Source organism: Daphnia pulex, chromosome 7 (assembly GCF_021134715.1).
Source record: "Daphnia pulex isolate KAP4 chromosome 7, ASM2113471v1".
In the NCBI taxonomy this organism is placed as follows: Eukaryota; Metazoa; Arthropoda; class Branchiopoda; order Diplostraca; family Daphniidae; genus Daphnia; species Daphnia pulex.
Genome location: NC_060023.1, coordinates 8,602,046 through 8,619,699, shown reverse-complemented (window position 1 = coordinate 8,619,699; position 17,654 = coordinate 8,602,046). Strand labels below are relative to the sequence as shown.

Genomic DNA, 17,654 nt, shown 5'->3' with positions numbered 1-17,654 from the left:
ATGCTTTCTAATTATAATTTCATCATCATTAATTTTCCCATTCTCTTCAGTAGGTTTCGACTTTCACTTCCTGGAGTTAAAATTTCTTTCAATAAAAATATAAAGTACACGAGAAATTGGAACTTTCGAGAGTTTTATTATCACAACTCTCAAACGGGAGGGGGGAAAATACACACAGACACACGCACACCTCAAAGTGACTTGCGCGCAAAGAGGCTGGCTCTTGTTTGCGGGAATGGCTAGAGGAATTTTTTTGTTATCTTGTTCCAAAAAAAAAACGGAAATCGAACGAAAAAAAAAAAGTTTTTTCGGAATGATGGTAGGTAGGCGTCAACAGCTAACAAACACACCAAGTCACGATAATCTACTCGCAAAATGAAGGAAACAAAGGAGTTTGGAGATTGGAAAAAAAAAATTTGTGTGGAAACAAAATTATAAGAAACTGCTTTTAAACTGAAAGGAAAAAAAACAGCACGTGTGAAACCAGGTGGATTTTTATCTTGATTCTTCTTCCTCCTCCTCCTCTCCCCTCTTTCATTCATCAGCCTCTTCACCACCTTATTGCGCCAGGTGACTACAAAGTATCGGCTGTGGTGATGTTGGTGACGAATGGGTTTAGAAGCATTTGCGATGGACGATGGATGGGCCTGACTCATCATACTCTTGCTTCGAGATCCACATCTGTTGGAAAGTGGACAGAGAAGCCAAGATGGAGCCACCGATCCAGACGGAGTATTTGCGCTCCGGTGGGGCGATGATCTTGATCTTCATGGTAGATGGAGCAAGAGCAGTGATCTCCTTCTGCATACGATCAGCAATGCCGGGGTACATGGTGGTGCCGCCAGAAAGGACAGTGTTGGCGTACAGATCCTTACGGATGTCAACGTCGCACTTCATGATCGAGTTGTAGGTGGTCTCATGCAGACCGCAAGACTCCATACCCAAGAATGAAGGCTGGAACAGAGCCTCTGGGCAACGGAATCGCTCATTGCCAATGGTGATGACCTGACCGTCGGGGAGTTCGTAAGACTTCTCCAATGAAGTAGAGGAGGCAGCAGTGGCCATCTCTTGTTCGAAGTCCAAAGCGACATAGCAAAGCTTCTCCTTGATGTCACGAACGATTTCACGCTCGGCTGAAAATTTAAATACAAATTTAATAAAATTGGCATACATTTAAAATAATGTTAAAAACATACCAGTGGTGGTGAAGGAGTAACCGCGTTCAGTCAAAATCTTCATCAAGTAATCGGTCAAGTCACGTCCAGCCAAGTCCAAACGTAGGATGGCATGGGGCAGAGCGTAACCTTGAATGAGAAAAACAAATAAGCCATGAATTTCGTGTTCCATTGTTTCGTGATTAATTGGGAAAAAAAAAATTACCTTCGTAAATTGGGACAGTGTGGGAAACACCATCACCAGAGTCCAACACGATACCAGTGGTACGACCAGAAGCGTACAGGGAAAGCACGGCCTGAATGGCGACGTACATGGCCGGGGTGTTGAAGGTCTCGAACATGATCTAGAATAATAACATTTTTTATTAGTAAATTTGGTTAATTGATTTAATAACAAGAAAAAATATCAAACCTGAGTCATCTTCTCGCGGTTGGCCTTGGGGTTGAGAGGAGCTTCGGTCAAGAGGACGGGGTGTTCCTCAGGGGCGACACGCAACTCGTTGTAGAAAGTGTGATGCCAGATCTTTTCCATGTCATCCCAGTTGGTGACGATTCCGTGCTCAATTGGGTACTTCAAAGTGAGGATACCACGCTTGGATTGAGCCTCATCTCCCACGTACGAGTCCTTTTGGCCCATGCCGACCTAAATACCAAAAAATGAAAAGCATGAGCATTTTCCCACTACTCAGGATTTTGAAAATCCCCCAAAAAACACCCTCCCACTGCAGAGGTATTGATTTAAAGTGAAAATAAGATGAGTATGCAGTGTAGCAGTGATGGATCAATATTCATAAACCCCCCCCCCCACTACTACTCGGCAAAATATTTATTGAATTACACCATTGGCTTTTGATGGACTAATTATCTAATTATCTTACCATGACACCCTGATGACGGGGGCGTCCGACGATCGATGGGAAAACGGCGCGGGGAGCATCGTCGCCAGCAAAGCCAGCTTTGCACATGCCAGAGCCGTTGTCAACGACCAATGCTGCTACTTCATCGTCACACATGTTGGAGCTGGGAGGTTAAGGTTAGTCTGTCAAAAGAAAAATTTAGAATGAGCATTCATTTCACAAAACAGTTCAACTGTATAAAGCTATAAAGAGAAGACTTTAAACTATTTCTTATCAGTTACGAAAGGCCAAGTAGGACAACTCATCCAATCTGTCAAAAACTGTCATTGCCCAAGCCAGACATTGTGAAATGCTCATGGCATCATATCTACTATCAGACGGCTTGTCAAAAGATAGGGGCGACGCCGCACCCACGTACTTAAATCTCGATCTGAGATAACAATCACCTTGGATAATGCCACAATGCACAAAACCATTAAAACTGTCAAAAGTCCAAGGACTAATAATCTCTAGCAAGGCTATGGGAATAGAAACAGCGAAACAATTTCGACAGAGGAAACACCGGTCTCACACAAGGGCAATGGGAGAAAATGGCGATTCCCCCAACGGATTTTTCCGTTTTCCTCGAGGGGTGTGGACCCCTATTGATTCGCGTATGGCTGCGTATTACTCACAGAGACGCCGGTTACAAAGTGGGGAGAAACAATTTGAATTTTGACGCAACAACGACTATGACACGCTTCTACGAACACAAAAAGACAAACTAGATGCAATGGCACACGTTTTCTATCGATTAAATTAAACTAAAAACGAGCAATGTTTAAAAAATGTAAAGAAATAAAATTCGGCCTTTACCGGAGAAAGCAAAGTTACACCAAAGCCGGCACCGCAAGCAATAACGTGGCGATGAGACGCTTGCCTTCCCTTTATGCCCTTCTCTGTCCCTTCCTCTTCCTTCTCCTTTTTAGATCTTGCAACGTTGTCGCTACGGCGTGGGGAGCTTCGAGAAATTAAGGCCGAAACGCTGCAACTGACGCCACCCCAACTTTCGATCTAAAAGCGCCACCTAACATGAAATCGCAAATTTTTAAAATAACAGTCAACTTGATATTTTATATGGTAACTATTCAAGCTAGATCGCTTTGAATGAATTAATAGATAATTTGAGGCTGATTTCATAGTCAACAGTCACCTAAAGCTAATTAAACATTGGGTTGCTGTAGCCGACACTAGGGGCGCTGGCGTACAACCACGGCGATCGATACGATCGCATCATTTGGGTTAACCTAGGGCCGAAGTCTGGTATTTGTGAATTCTGCTTGGAATTTACGTTGCCCCGTTCGTTCGTTCTTGCTTTTCCGTTGCCTTATATGGTCATGAATTTGTCGCTGAAAAAGAGGATGGGAAGTCCCACTCCCACCTTTAGGGATAAACCCCACCCGACCGCTTTTTCTACACTCCCTTCTATCAACAAGCCTACACGTGTCCTTATAAACGCAACACATTTTGACATCTATAGATACCTTTTGTTTTTACCATATCCTGCTCCAAATATGAAACTATCGTTGAAGAGATTGTAGGCAAACCAAAATTCCTTTCCTGTTAAGATTAGAGCGTTTGCATCATACTGTTGTAACAGAAAATTAACGTCGAGTTTGAGATCATCAATTGCGTGTTATAAATATAACGGCTTCAATTCAGACGACTAGAGACGCCTTACAGATGACAGCTGGCTTAAGCTTAACGGAATAAACAATTTCAATGCGTTATGCGTTGGCGACTTTTGAAGGTACATGCGAAAAAGCTAGAAAGACAAAACAAAATTCAGTTCATTCTAGCACAAATCATTTAGCTGACACAGTTAGACCCTGAGATTTTCTCCTAAATTTCTCCTCATTTTTCCCAAGAATTCCTGTTCCAAACAATTAAGCTCGGTCGTCTAGTCCAAAAGTTCCCAATTGTTGTACCGTTCCACAATAAATTGGATTGCATCATTCAAGAAACATCAAGATAAGCATTTCAGTGCTGCACCTTCATTCAAGTATTCAACCGGCTCCGTCGGAAAATGACGACGCAAAATGTCACATGGTTTATATACGAGTTGAGCCTCTGGTCCACAGGTGGCGTTCAAATCGCGTGACTTCAGACGAAAATACTTTTAACGCTTTTAGCCGTCAGCTCTGCACGTGAGAATATCATAGTTTTCGCCGGTATTCCGGTTTTTTCCTTTAATTTTCTTGAATATTCATTGCGAATATTAAATTTGTGCCATAAACGAAAAATGTCTTACTGCAAAGAAGAAGGTAAGTTACAAAGTTTGTTATTTATTCTCTCTGGTAATTCAGATAACCGAATGACTAATCGCACCATTCACTAAAGTAACGACATTTGTAAGTAGATGTATAGATACAAAAGTTCTTGTTGATTAGATTTTTTAAAATCTTGATAGAGTTTTGGAAATTGTACTTATTAAGCAAAGAAACTGGAGAATCAAAACTCAGATTGATTAAATCAGTGCCCCACTTCGATCCAATCCTAACTGTTCTCAGCTTAAAAACTATGAACTATACATATTTTGAACAAGCCTGAATCTCATTGAATTTAAGAATGCTTCCTTTGAAAAATGCTTGTTTGTTTGCTGATCTTTATTGGATTTCTCACTAAAAATATGCACACTAGACAATGTTTCAAACGGTGAAAAATTGTTATGTAATCTCCATCAATGAAACCAACATTTTTTGTAAAGCTTAAAAATCATCTGACACTTTCTCCAAGTAAACACAGCTTAAATGTAGCAGCTCTCATTTGAGCCCCAATTTCTACTGTGTTGAAGTAGTGGCTGAGGCATTATCCACTCCTTCTATATCTGGCATAAAATTTTCTGCACTACAGTCCCTGGTGTCTGATTTGCTGTACTTTGATAGTCTCTCTCTGTCATGAACTTGTGGTTTTTCACTTATACCTTAAATGTCATTAGCATTAAACATTTTTTTAATTATTCTGCAGGAAAAGACAAAATTGTCTTTCTAACTCCCGAGGATTTGCAGAAACCTAGCACACTCACCTTCCCCGATGAAGATGAGCCAGCAGGTCTTATGCTGCCAAATGGTGATATTAACTGGGACTGCCCGTGTTTAGGAGGAATGGCCACTGGTCCGTGTGGAGTTGATTTCCGAGAAGCATTCAGTTGCTTCCATTATAGGTGATAACACATTTTCAGTTTGCTTTTTTATTTGCCTACTAAATGATGTATTTCGTTTTTATAGCGATGCTGAACCCAAGGGCAGTGACTGCTTTGAATCCTTTAAGGCGATGCAAGAATGCATGTCCAATTATCCTACATTATATGGGAACGATGATAAGCCATCAGGAGAGGAGGACGAAGAAAACGAAGTGCCCAAAGAAGAGAGCAAAGAACCCTCAAAAGAAGATTCAAAATCTGAAGCTCAAGCAAAAACATGATGTCCATTATAGGAATTTAGAGCTACAAATTGTGTTTTAATTTGCTGCATCTCATGTAATAGCATTCTATACATAGTCATTTCTTCGTCGTCTACAGAGTTCCTTGGGTAGAAGGATAGAAAAAACGCTTCTCTGTTGCAAAAAAAAAATTAAAACTCGGTTTGAGAACAAATGCGCTTAAACATTTAACTTTGTATTTAAACTCAAAATTTTTAGAAATATTTCGACCCTAAAGGTGCTGTGAAGGAGACAAGATGCCGATCAGCAATGGCGTGAAGAAGCATTAAAGGCCACTAATTAAGTAGCGAATGTGAACTCAAATTTCTCCGTTTCCCATTAGGTAGAAATAATTTGTAATTCACCTTAATTCAGTAATCTTCCTCAAACAGCTCGAATGATGCAACAAGCCAAACGACGGCCAGTATTGCCATTGGCTAGACTCTCTGTATCACGATTTTGTCCCAAATCATCCTCCTTCTCTTTGATCTAGATTTTTTTTAGGTAACAACAGATTTAAGTTTTTATTCAAATTATACGCCATTTTAGGTTTCAGTTACCACAAGGGTTCGGTGTAGAATGGAATTAGGTCCAGTCATCAGCGTCGCGAGAGAATCGGTAAACATCGCGTTAATACCTTGGTTTTCAATAGCTTCCACGTTCCCGAAATCTCCAACGTGCCTAAAGCGGAAAATGGCGATTTCACGTCGTGTCATCCTGGAAACAAAAAGAATACCTTGTACGAGACTTTGGTCCTCCGTGAACAGAGCTAGTTGGGTTGAAGTGTCCTCCAGCTTGGTTGCAATTGCCATCCTCATCTGGGACGAGCTCGTGAACGTGCAATCCGTGCAGACTTTTCCCGTTTGTACGCAATCCCCTTAGATTGACGTGAACGTTTAGAGGGCCACCCGTCGTCTGAGTGAAAGCGACTTTGCCAACGATGTTGTGTTTAGTCCTCTGCAGGGCCTTATTCGGCTTCATTTCGCAAACTGCTTGATAAGTCTTGGAGCCCCTGGGTGGTTTGGGCGTCGTTACTGGCTTGGGCCGATCTGCTGCTGGTCCATGTCCGTCGTCATCTTCCAGATGTTTAAGCAGATTTTCGTTGTGATGCGCAGCGTGACCGTCGTGATTCCTCAACATGAAATGAACGTCAATTTCATGCTCAATCTCCTTATTCATCTGGAGATGAGGTAAGTATAGATTTGATTAGCAAATGGTATCATTAATATTTTTATCCTATTTTTAGTATAGTAATTACTTTGCCGTGGTGGATGCCGTTATGCTCTCCGTGGCCGTGGTCCAGCTCCAAATGCTTCAACATCTTTTCATCGTGATGGGCTTTGTGTTCTTCCTCCGTTTCGAAACTTGCGTTGGCGTGATGGAACTCGTGTTCGTGGCGAAGGACTTCCTGTTTTTTTTACGGCGTTCGTAAAATGAGAAAGTATTCCAATTAGATTATCTTTGCCATAAGTTCCAATTTAAAAAAAATAATGCAGTTTCAGAGAACCTTTTCGTCGGGAGTGTGTGGTTTATGGGGCTCAATGCCGGCTGGCCCAGCTACCGTTCGCCCGTGGACTTGCTCGAGATGCTAAAAATGAGGAAATAGCGAACGGAGTTTAATGGATTGGTTCGTGATAATAAAATCTTAAAATAAAATTTATAGCTCAGCAAGGGGGGAAAAACCTTCAGATGCCGTTCGGAATGGTGGATCTCGTGGCCATTATCCTCGTGACCCAGATGATGTACCTGTGAAAAAGTTTGGGGGGTGGTTATATTTTTTTACTTGTTAGCAGCTAGGAAACTAAATGGCGTGAAGATGGGGTAATGTAACGTTAGAGAACCAATTTTCGTAAATGAACTAGACCTGGTGTTCGTGATTTTCTATAGCGGCGTGAATGTCGAAACTTTCACGAACTTCAGATTCCAATTCCCTGAGGGCTTTCCACAGCTTGGAAACGCTATCCCGCAATTCGGCCAGGTCGCTCGTCTCTGAAACTGATTTGTTTTGTTTTGTTTTTGCATTTAAAAAGAGTTGCGAAAACAATTTGGTCGATTCCGATAATTAAAATGTGTTAGCCCCAATTCATTATTAGGTCGCGCGCCCCTTCCTGTGAGCTCCTTCGTGACCGAAAGAAGAAGAAGAACAAAAATGCAGTTTGTACTACCTGGAACGGCTCGGCTCCATTGGATAATAAACAAAATCGTGCAGAACCGGAGTGTAAAGATGGACAGCATGTTGCCTTGTCCCAGTTTGTTGTTCCAGCAGCAAATACACAGCGACGGACAGCCAACGAGTCTCGCAAACGACTCGCTCCGGGTTCTGTATATAACTTTTTGAGATGCTGCGATGAAAGACACTGCTAATAAAATGTCAGATGCAGCTCACGCCAGTTGCTCTTACTCTCGTTTGTTTTGAACAAACTAAAGTTGAAGTTGAAGTAGAGAGGAAGAGAAAAAAGAAGAAGAAGGAGGAGGAAAAGGGGCGTTTATTATATTTCTTTAACAAAATATATAGTCGCCCCTGTCTATTTGTGCTGTGAATAACAGCCGGGCGGCTAAATTTGAATCTAGCATAACTCCCGGAAGCTGGCATCCGTTCAAAATCGAAAAAGAAAGAAAGAAAAAGTTTGACTCTAACACACCACCACCACCACTCTCTCTCTCTTCTTGGATGTTTATTGATGCTGTTGCCCCTTTTACTCACTCCCGCTGGGCTCTGCAAAGAATTTTCATTTTGTTATTTCTAGGAATTTCCAAAAATTCTTCATTATCAAATCAAAACACTTACACGCTGCCATGGCTAGCCGGTTCTTATCACCAGCAAACACATCGCCTATTTTCCTAATAAAAAGCCGAGCTCTTTTTTTAAATATTCGATTAGACATCCAGCGTCGAAACGAGCCTTCGTTTCCAACTTAAATTCGATACACTTGGTTAGTATTGTTTGTGCGTTTCGGTTAAATGTATATACAAGTACGTACCTTGCTCTTTTTTTTTTCGTTATCTCAATAGGACTGACGCCATGCTGTTCTCAACCGAAAATAATTTTAACGCCATCAAAGAGAGAAAGAAAAATATTTCACGAAATCCGTACAGGAAGCCGTTAAGAAATCAGAAAATGAAAACATCGGAGGACCATCCACATGTGTTGATGGTTACTGTATTCCCACACTGAATGTCCAACTGCGCAATAAGAAGAGACGTAGCTCACCTGAAAATGTGGTCCATCTTTGGCCAAGGTCAAGAAACCTGAGGTCACAAGAAGGTCGCCACAATTCCCGTTTGTTCCCTCCAATGATCAAGCAGGTAAATAAGAATTTTATTTACGACTTTGAAAAAAATAAGGAAACATTTAAAAAGTTATAAAAACAAACCCATATGATTCCTCGACCTCTTTTGCAGATGTGCGCAGTTGTGGCGAAGGATAAACATTGTGGCTCGACCTCGAGATGAGCAAACGGACCGGGGAGGCTGGGTCAGACTACCTGTACAGGTAAATCGGATCCAGCACCAAGTCGGCGTCCATCTTCTCTTGCTATATCAGTATTGGCATGGAGATGTGAACCGAGTTTTGCTTTACCTTCTGACCGAGTTGGACGTATCTTCGATACCTTCCCGAGAAAAAAATACACACCTGGATCACGTCCCTAGCGCTTTCACCACTTTCCGGAACTACACATCCGTCATCCCTCTGCAATCCGTAAGATGAAGATCTCCGCTAGAGTCAGAGGAGAGTGGCTTCAAGTTCCTTGCAAAGATGGTAAGTCTAAAATTCAATTCATTTTTCTGTCCATTTTGAAAACCTTAAAAAAAGAAAAAATTAAAATCAAAGTTTACCAAGTGGGAATTACCTGTTAAATAATTGATTGATAATTCTAGAGTTGCATAACATCATCAAATCTCTATTTTCAAAATGTATTTTTTATTTAATGGACATTCAAAAACATTGAGAACCTTGACGGCCGTATGCAACTTGGCATCATCCTTGTCTGGGTACTAAAAATGTCCATATGTAGAAAAACCCCTTGAGGATGGAAAAAGAATCAGACGATAAACTGCTGAAAGTCGTAAACCCCCTTTCCCAGCTTCTACACACACACAAACATGATGCTAATATACACCTGTGAGATAATAATCTCCAAGGACGACTATTATTCAGTTCTTTCTTCTTCTCAGAAATCTCCCCGTTTTCTTATTTTAACGGCGACTGTTGTTTTCGCAGGTAAGGTGACAGTGGGTTGGCTGGCCGAGGAGGCGGTCCGCCGCTACGTTCGGTTGCATCCAGTCAGCGGCAACGTTCTGTTGCCATCCAGCGCCAACAACAACAAACCGCGGATGGTCGAGGTCCGCAAAACGGGCGGTTGCGTCCTGCTGGACCCGGAGGACAATGTCTGCGACGTGCTGGACGACAACGACTTTGTCAACGTCAGGATGGAGAACGACGTCCCGGATTCGATTGGAACCACAACGATCGGCCCGCCATCCGTCAGCCATTTCGATCACACGCTCTCCGATCCGTTGGTTCTCTCCAGCTCCAAAATTGGCGCTTCGGCCCACGATCAAATGAGCACGACGTCGGACTCGGACGTCGTTCTGGACGGCTACCATCTGACCATCAAGCAGTTGGTGTTGCTGAGCAAAGGAAACACGAAAATCCGTCTGAGGAAGATCGCCGAAGATCGCGTCATAGCCGGCCGCCAGCTCGTCGAAGCCATTTTGAAAGAAAATAAGGTTAACAGATAACTATTAATAAAAATAGCGGGGGGATAGCATTTTTAGAAAAAAAAGGGGGGGGGGTGGCTGTTTTTCTTCTACTTCTTGAAATGTAGCCCAAAAAATTGCTACTCAGAGGCTTTTTATTTATTTTTTTATTGTTTTATGTTCAAAAATAGCCGGTTGAAATTTTAAAATAGAACAAGTTGGGTCCGATTTAGCTTTTGCCCAGTCCGGCCAACTTGTACGAATTTATTGGCACATCTTCTTCTTCAGTCAGAGTGTATAATGGACTTTGTTCGAGAACTATGCAGCTGATTGTCTAATTTCTTTGGTTCTATTTTTAAACGAACGCCAGGTGGCCTACGGAATTACGACCGGATTCGGCAAGGTAAAAGAAATTTTTGAAATTCCTGGCGATTAATGACGTCGTTTAATTCTGAATTGAAAATTGAAAATTTCAGTTTGCGAGGACTGTCATCTCGCCGGACAAGTTGGAGGAGTTGCAGGAGAATTTGATTCGCTCCCATTCGGCCGGAGTGGGCCAGCCACTTTCCCTGGAGCGCGTTCGGATGTTGATGGCCCTGCGGATCAACACGCTGGCCAAAGGTTACTCCGGAATTTCCATCAAGACACTCAACCAGGTGATCAACGCCTTCAATCGATCCTGTCTGCCCTGGGTCCCCGAACAAGGAACTGTCGGGGCCAGTGGAGACTTGGCCCCATTGTCCCACCTGGCCCTCGGTATGATTGGGGAAGGGAAGGTAAGCGATTCAAATTCTTATTTTCAAAATGACTACCAGCACAGACATATGCAAATAGGGGAGGAGGTTTCTTTCTGTTGCGCAATTTCTGACTGGAGAATTATGAGTCAGCTGGCCCATATTCTCCTGGCCGCCTTAATGACATGCAGAGAAAATGAGTTGGGTCGTTACTTTGCTCGCCCATATTTTCGGTTCCATGTCCTAGATCTCTGCTGCTGCTGCTGCTGCGCTAATTCTGTAGTTCTGAGTTGTTGCTTATTGTTGATGGACAGGATCCTTCGTCAAAAAAATAGTGTCTGAAAGGATTTACTCTGTCGCTACGAGATTTTTGACACATTTCTCAGCTGAATATCAATCAGGGAAAAGCAAAAAAAAATCCACCTGACGTTCATAGAAACTGTTCCACGGCCCCCGAAAGAATGTTTTTCTCTCTCTTTAGCCCATGAATCCGTCACCAGGATAGAGTTGTTGCAATAATATACATACTGTGCATAACTAAACCAAACAAACAGATGTGGAGCCATCGGACCGGTTGGACGGACGCCAAGCTCTGCCTGGAGAGCAATGGACTGGAACCGATTAAGCTGGGAGCCAAGGAAGGTAATAATAATAACAATACTACTGAAAAATGTCTAGAACAAATCCGCAATAAGATTTGGCGCATCACCGCAAAAGAAACCAACCAACCAACAACAAAATAAAAGAAAATGACGTCCAGATGTCGTCATGTGGGCCGTCCAAACAATGGAGAGACTCTTCTTTTTGTGTTAAATAGTCAAATTTGGTTGTTTTGTTTTTGTAAACCAAAAATTAACGACGACGACACATTTTGTTCATTTCTGACTTTGACAAGGATTGGCATTGATCAACGGGACCCAGATGATCACGGCACTTGGAGCCGAAGCGGTCGACAGATGTGAGCTGATTGCCAAACAGGCTGACGTGGTGGCCGCTCTCTCCCTCGAGGTTCTCAAGGGCTCGTCCAGGGCCTTTGACAGTGACGTCCACCAGCTCCGCCCGCACCCCGGCCAAATCAACGTCGCCCGTCGCCTGCGATCCTTGCTTCACTCGGAGGCTTATCCGTCGGCCATAGCCGAAAGTCATCGCTTCTGCGACCGCGTCCAGGACGCCTATACTTTGAGATGCTGCCCTCAAGTATACGTGATTGATTTGGTTTCGTCTGGTATTCCAATTAATTCATTCAAATTTAAAAATTAGGTTCACGGAATCGTTCACGATACCATCGACTTTGTTCACAACATTATCAAGACGGAAATGAACAGCGCCACTGATAATCCTCTAGTGTTACCCGAACGCGGAGAGGTACTCATTATTACCTCAATTATGTGTAATCGAATTAAGGTTAAATTAATTAAATTAAATGGCCAATAGATTATCTCGGCAGGTAATTTTCACGGAGAGTATCCAGCCAAAGCTTTGGATTACCTTGCCATTGGTAAATAACTTAATTCTTCCAATCAAAGTTAATTAAATCAATTGTCAACCAAATTTATCCCATTAAAAAAAAAGGTGTTCATGAACTGGCGTCGATGAGCGAGCGCCGGATCGAGCGGCTGGTGAATCCGGTGCTGAGCGAGTTGCCGGCCTTTTTGGTGCGCGAAGGCGGCCTCAATTCCGGCTTCATGATAGCCCACTGCACGGCCGCTTCCCTGGTCTCTGAGAACAAGGTCCTCTGCCATCCCAGCAGCGTCGACTCGCTCTCGACCAGCGCCGGAACGGAGGATCACGTCTCGATGGGCGGATTCTCGGCCCGCAAGGCTTTGCAGGTGGTGGCCAACGTGGAGCGCGTCATCGCCATCGAATTGCTCGCCGCTTGCCAGGCCATCGAATTCCTGCGTCCGCTCAAGACCACCGTGCCGCTGGAGGAAGTCTACCGGACCGTCCGGGCCGTCGTCCGTCCCTGGGACAAGGATCGCTACATGGCACCCGACATCGAAGCGGCCACCAATCTCCTCAAGGATGGCAAGATATGGAATTGCGTCAAAGGTACGTAGTACATATCTCACCGTTTCAAACATTTGTGGCGTTGGACGGCCGGTTGAAATTGCCCGTTGGCCATTGCCAACTCTCCCGAGAAAAACAAGGCAATCGATTACTGGAAACGGGTGACGCCGTTTCGGACATTAAGTGGCCATTGAAAACATTTCACAGTCGATAATGTACATCAGCGGGGGGTTTATTAGACTCGGCTAATTGCCACGTTGAACCGGAAGAAAATAAATGTGAAATGTCTTAATTGTTTGTTGGAAAACCAATAAAATATGTTACTACAGGTTATCTGGACGCTGTCAAGGATTATCTGGACCTGGAGTCGAGGGCTCCGTCGCCCACTTGCGTCTCGCTGCCGCATTCGGTGGCTCCGCCCTCTTATCTGATCCAGGAAGACGACGAAGATGGAGACGATCCGCCCATCAAGAAACATTGCACCGACCACCACCAACACAAGAAGGACATCATCAACGAATAAAAGACAATTTTTAAAAAAGATGTCGCAACACACATTTGTCCTGGACAACACACAGCACATGACACGACACTTTGAACAACACACAACAACAATCTTCTAAACACATTTTCAAACAAAAAATCTGCTGTTGGTGGTGGGTGATGATTACGCGATTCCATTCCAGTGATGACGTCATCGGCTTGACAGTTGTCGCCAACTCGGCACCGTTCTGAGTTTCACAAATAAAAATAAACTTCGTCAGAAAAACCGAGAATAAACTAAAGCGAATTAACAAATATGGAAAATGAATTTAGGATTATCTTTATATTCCCCATTAATTCTAAAATAAAATCGGTTTAGTGCCGACCGCCTTATAAATACGGTCCCGTTGCGCACGTCTATTTCGGCCCCATATGCTGTCGTCTCTCTTTTTAGCATGTGGATAAATCCACACTGGAGATGCTAAGTTTATTTTTCTTCCCTCTCTTTTGTTTTAATGACCCACAATCAGCTTACTAGTGCCTTTTCAAAAGTCACGTGACGTGTGTGCGCCATAAGGAAGTGGGTTATGAGCCGTTAAAGCTGACTGGATGACGCTATGACGAAATGACGCGCAGCTGGCCAATGAAAGATAACACCGTAGAAAAAAGGGGCGAGACAAATAGGAGATTTGACAATTTTTTTTCTTTTATACTCAAAAAGAATTAACGATCAAATCCAGGCCATATGTGTTACGGCTTGCTGATTACGTGAGAATATAATATAACCCAGGGTGCATCCAGCAGTCAATGGAACAATTTATTTGTGTCTTCAACTGTCTTTTTTCGAATGAAATGGCGCGATACTTTTTAAAAAAACAAAAGAATAAACCGGAAATGGACTGACTTGGACTGGATGTCCAGGATGTAGGATTCGGCCGGCCGCTGTTTGACTGACGGCACAGCATCGTCATTATGGGCAGGTAGGAGCCGGGCCATGTATGCGGATGTGGGTCGGAGGAGACGCTGCGGATCTCGTGGCACCGACACCGCCCGTTTGAGTGACGCCACTTTGGGTGGCTGCTGCTGTTGTTGTTGTTGTTGGCGAGTCAACAGCTGGCGGCGTCGCTGCTCCAGCCATTGCCGGTCACGCTCCTGCCTTTGTTCGGCCATCAGCTGCAGGTTTCGGCTGTTGCCCGACTGAGATTTCTCCTTCCTGGCCAGCCGGGCCAAATATTCGTCAGCCGTCTCCGCCGCCACTTTGGCCGTTTCTTGCTCCATCCGCCACAAATAGGCCACCAGTTTCTGGTATTGCTGATCCATCCGGCGTCGTTGCTCAGCTTCCGCTTTCTTACGCTCTTCCTCCACCAACTCGTCCGCATTGGCCGGCTCTTCGGCCGCTTTTAAAGCCTTTTCCTCCTGCCAAATAATTTCAGATAAACATTTAAAATTGATGGATATATGCGGATGATGTCATTTAGTCTGTCGTTCCATCAGTCACGCTAATGATGTGCTACCTTCCAGCGGTCGAGGTTCTTGCGCACAGTTTCGCGTTGGCGGCGCCACTGGGCGACCCAGGCGTCGCTTTCTTGCTGTTGCCGGAATTCCGTCGACGCCGATTTCCGCTCTTCCTCGTCCGCCAATTTCTTCTGGCGTTTCCACTCGTCCAACTCCTGTCGCTGCTCCCGACGCAATCTCTGCAAATTCTGGTACCACTTCTCGTGGGCTTCCACCTGGGCCGCGTTCTTACCTGTCCGAATGAATTTAAAAAAACCGCCATTTCTTTTTCTGGTTTTGGTTTTTTAAATAATTAAGTCGATGGAAAAGAACAAAAACTGGAGCGATTCCTAAATTGGACGCCACTTTTTCACACGCCATGTGTTGTTGTGTTGGCCGTAAATCGCATTGATTAGATTCCACGCATGTATAACGGGATAATGAGATGGGCATATCGCATATCATATTCCCCACCAAGTTTGGAATTCTTGTCGGTCATTTCCCGTTTGTAATTTTTCTTTTCAATTCGTTCAGAGAACCTCCCTCAAAAAAAAAACGTTTTTTTTTGGCTAAATAATGATTTGGCAATGGCGCGTGATTATCTCTCACTGATTGTATACGTGTGTCCATCAATAGAGAAATTGAGTCAAATCGGGACAACTGGCCGGTTGTTCTTTTTCGTCACGCTGATTCGTATTTAGAGGAAATGGACGTCACTTTCTGTATGGACGGCAGCTGCTGGATGCGTGTAGCTTACGGTTTACCATCCATCCATCGCGCCCGAGTGTTGGGTCGACGTCACAGCGTGAGAGATTCACGAGAAAAAAAAACCCGTTTGTTTGGTATTATTGGTAACCACGTTTGAATTTCCCGGTGTAATTATTATTTCACGCATCAAGTTCCGTGATTGAAAAACCGAGATGTGTACATTATACAGATCCTCACCTGGCACCGTGTCGCAGACGGCCGAGACGAAGGTCTGCCGATTGTTTCTAAATCTGGAGCGCCACTGGAGGAAAAGGCCGTGATCCCGGGCGTCCCAGCCGCCCGTTTCGCCGCCGTTGGAGACGAGGAAGTGCCGGAGCGCTTCGGCCGCCGGCGCTGATGCCGTTCCACCACTGGTCACCGCCTGCCGGATCATTAAAGAGACGACGTTAATCACGTCCAGCCACGTCCAGCAGCAGGACCCCGTTGTTAGACTTTGTGGTAGTGGGTGTTACATATTATATATATAGACCTGCTGCTGCGATGGCTCAGTGATGGACCCAGATGATTTATACTGCCCAGCATCAGCTGGGCCCTGATTATTTCATCCAGCGCTCGTTATTCACTATATAACAAACTGACGTTGGCCATCTCTTTTATCAAGCGTTTAATCAAGACAATTTCGTCGTCACGATTTCCCTAACTGATTGCTGCTGGCCAGCAACACAATATCTCCGCCTGTCCAGCAGCGCGGGCGCACAGTTTCCAACATATCCATAAACCAAGTTGCTGGAAATGGACGCATTAAACGTTTTCATTCATCGGCGGCCAACGGTGCGTTAACCCATTGAAAAATTTGGAACTTTTATCGTCGGTTTTATTTTTATTTTTTCTTTCCTGGACACACACTGGGAAATCCCGAGAGTCGCAAAAACTACAAACTCAAAATTAAAAGTACCGGTTGTAACTACATAACCATGACCCTAAAAGATTGTATCTCCTATATAACTTGTCCATTTAAGAAAATCAACCGAATTTCATGGAGCTCGTAACGATCGAGAAAAGAAACTAATGAACATCGACGATAACTTGATCAACCTTGTAAATATAATACCACTGACTGCCATCAATTTAATACAAAAGAAATAACCCAGTTGCTGATTTATTAGAACAAGAATGCGCGGTAGCTAACGAACGTTATCCGCCGTTTTTATGATTCAATCAAAATTATCACGATGACCATCAAAAATCGACTCCCGTTAAAAATTTCAACAATGAGTTGAACGACAGTTGCGTCTAAACTTGTAACATACTCATCTCTTATTGTCTTTCTACGCTAAAGAGATCGTTAAAAGAACCGGGCTTAACGAATAAGCGGATTATTGTACACATTTTGTGACGTCATTTAACACAAGTCGCTTTATACCTGGTCGGCGGGAGTCCGTATGGGCAATTTCGCAATGAGGTCACGAATCTGCTGACGAAGGAGACCGTCCTGTTGGCGCAATCCTTCCAGCAGCTGTTGGCGATCGTCGTCTTCGGTCGGCAGTGGCAGCAATGTCGGTCGGACCAGATGATCCCGCTGCTGCTGGCCGATGTCTATCGCCGTGACACGGACGCCACAAATGTGGCCCACCGACTCGTAGAGGGCGTTCAATTGACGGGCGATCGACCAGCTCTCGCACCGTACCTCATCCATTATGGCTCTCCGTTCCAGCTAGCAGTAGCACCGATCAGAGAGATGGGTTTCTGGTATCGTCACGTTCCAGTAAGAAAAACTTCCTGCCAGATGACCGCCCAGCACATCCAGCGTGATTGACGAGGAAAAAACAACAACAACAACAACCGAACGAAATGATTTGAATAGAATGAAGGAAAAAATGAAAAAATGAATCAAACTGCGTAGCAAAAATGTAGCCGACTGGAACACGTACGGTTACTATAGCAGCGGACACTCGAAATGCTATGTACACCGTCCACGCCCGGCCACCTGGCGCGTGAACGGGTCGAGTTTTGGTTTTTCTGTTGGGTCGATCGCG

General features: G+C 44.1%; 5 protein-coding genes across 6 annotated transcripts; 2 read left to right on the top strand and 3 right to left on the bottom strand.

Moving 5' to 3' along the window:
- Positions 1–116: 116 nt before the first annotated feature.
- LOC124197875 (actin, clone 403) lies at positions 117–3,093 on the bottom strand. 2 transcript variants are annotated; one of them, XM_046593435.1, is made up of 6 exons: positions 2,888–3,093; positions 2,054–2,214; positions 1,588–1,818; positions 1,381–1,519; positions 1,197–1,304; positions 117–1,133 (listed from the first exon to the last, which is right to left on the bottom strand). In XM_046593435.1, the coding sequence occupies exons 2-6, from the start codon at positions 2,186–2,188 to the stop codon at positions 616–618; spliced, it is 1,131 nt and encodes a 376-aa protein (XP_046449391.1). In that variant the 5' UTR covers positions 2,189–2,214; positions 2,888–3,093; the 3' UTR covers positions 117–615. The 2 variants fall into 2 exon arrangements, with proteins under 2 accessions (XP_046449391.1, XP_046449392.1); XM_046593436.1 differs by lacking the exon at positions 2,888–3,093 and adding an exon at positions 2,479–2,792.
- Positions 3,094–4,151: 1,058 nt separating this feature from the next.
- Positions 4,152–5,579, top strand: LOC124197867 (mitochondrial intermembrane space import and assembly protein 40-B-like). Its single transcript, XM_046593419.1, has 3 exons — positions 4,152–4,335; positions 5,039–5,234; positions 5,299–5,579. The coding sequence occupies exons 1-3, from the start codon at positions 4,314–4,316 to the stop codon at positions 5,492–5,494; spliced, it is 414 nt and encodes a 137-aa protein (XP_046449375.1). The 5' UTR covers positions 4,152–4,313; the 3' UTR covers positions 5,495–5,579.
- A 92-nt stretch (positions 5,580–5,671) lies between these two features.
- Positions 5,672–7,791, bottom strand: LOC124197866. Its single transcript, XM_046593417.1, has 8 exons — positions 7,657–7,791; positions 7,356–7,486; positions 7,175–7,237; positions 6,999–7,079; positions 6,750–6,899; positions 6,228–6,670; positions 6,052–6,172; positions 5,672–5,980 (listed from the first exon to the last, which is right to left on the bottom strand). The coding sequence occupies exons 1-8, from the start codon at positions 7,724–7,726 to the stop codon at positions 5,876–5,878; spliced, it is 1,164 nt and encodes a 387-aa protein (XP_046449373.1). The 5' UTR covers positions 7,727–7,791; the 3' UTR covers positions 5,672–5,875.
- Positions 7,792–9,119: 1,328 nt separating this feature from the next.
- LOC124197864 (histidine ammonia-lyase-like) lies at positions 9,120–13,733 on the top strand. Its single transcript, XM_046593415.1, has 10 exons — positions 9,120–9,251; positions 9,714–10,222; positions 10,563–10,595; positions 10,669–10,968; positions 11,481–11,568; positions 11,822–12,123; positions 12,187–12,291; positions 12,361–12,424; positions 12,499–12,975; positions 13,263–13,733. The coding sequence occupies exons 1-10, from the start codon at positions 9,197–9,199 to the stop codon at positions 13,454–13,456; spliced, it is 2,127 nt and encodes a 708-aa protein (XP_046449371.1). The 5' UTR covers positions 9,120–9,196; the 3' UTR covers positions 13,457–13,733.
- On the bottom strand, positions 13,145–17,600 carry LOC124197865 (coiled-coil domain-containing protein 112-like). The gene is made up of 5 exons (XM_046593416.1): positions 17,042–17,600; positions 15,856–16,039; positions 14,931–15,163; positions 14,321–14,832; positions 13,145–13,664 (listed from the first exon to the last, which is right to left on the bottom strand). The coding sequence occupies exons 1-5, from the start codon at positions 17,312–17,314 to the stop codon at positions 13,628–13,630; spliced, it is 1,239 nt and encodes a 412-aa protein (XP_046449372.1). The 5' UTR covers positions 17,315–17,600; the 3' UTR covers positions 13,145–13,627.
- Between the last annotated feature and the right edge of the window lie 54 nt (positions 17,601–17,654).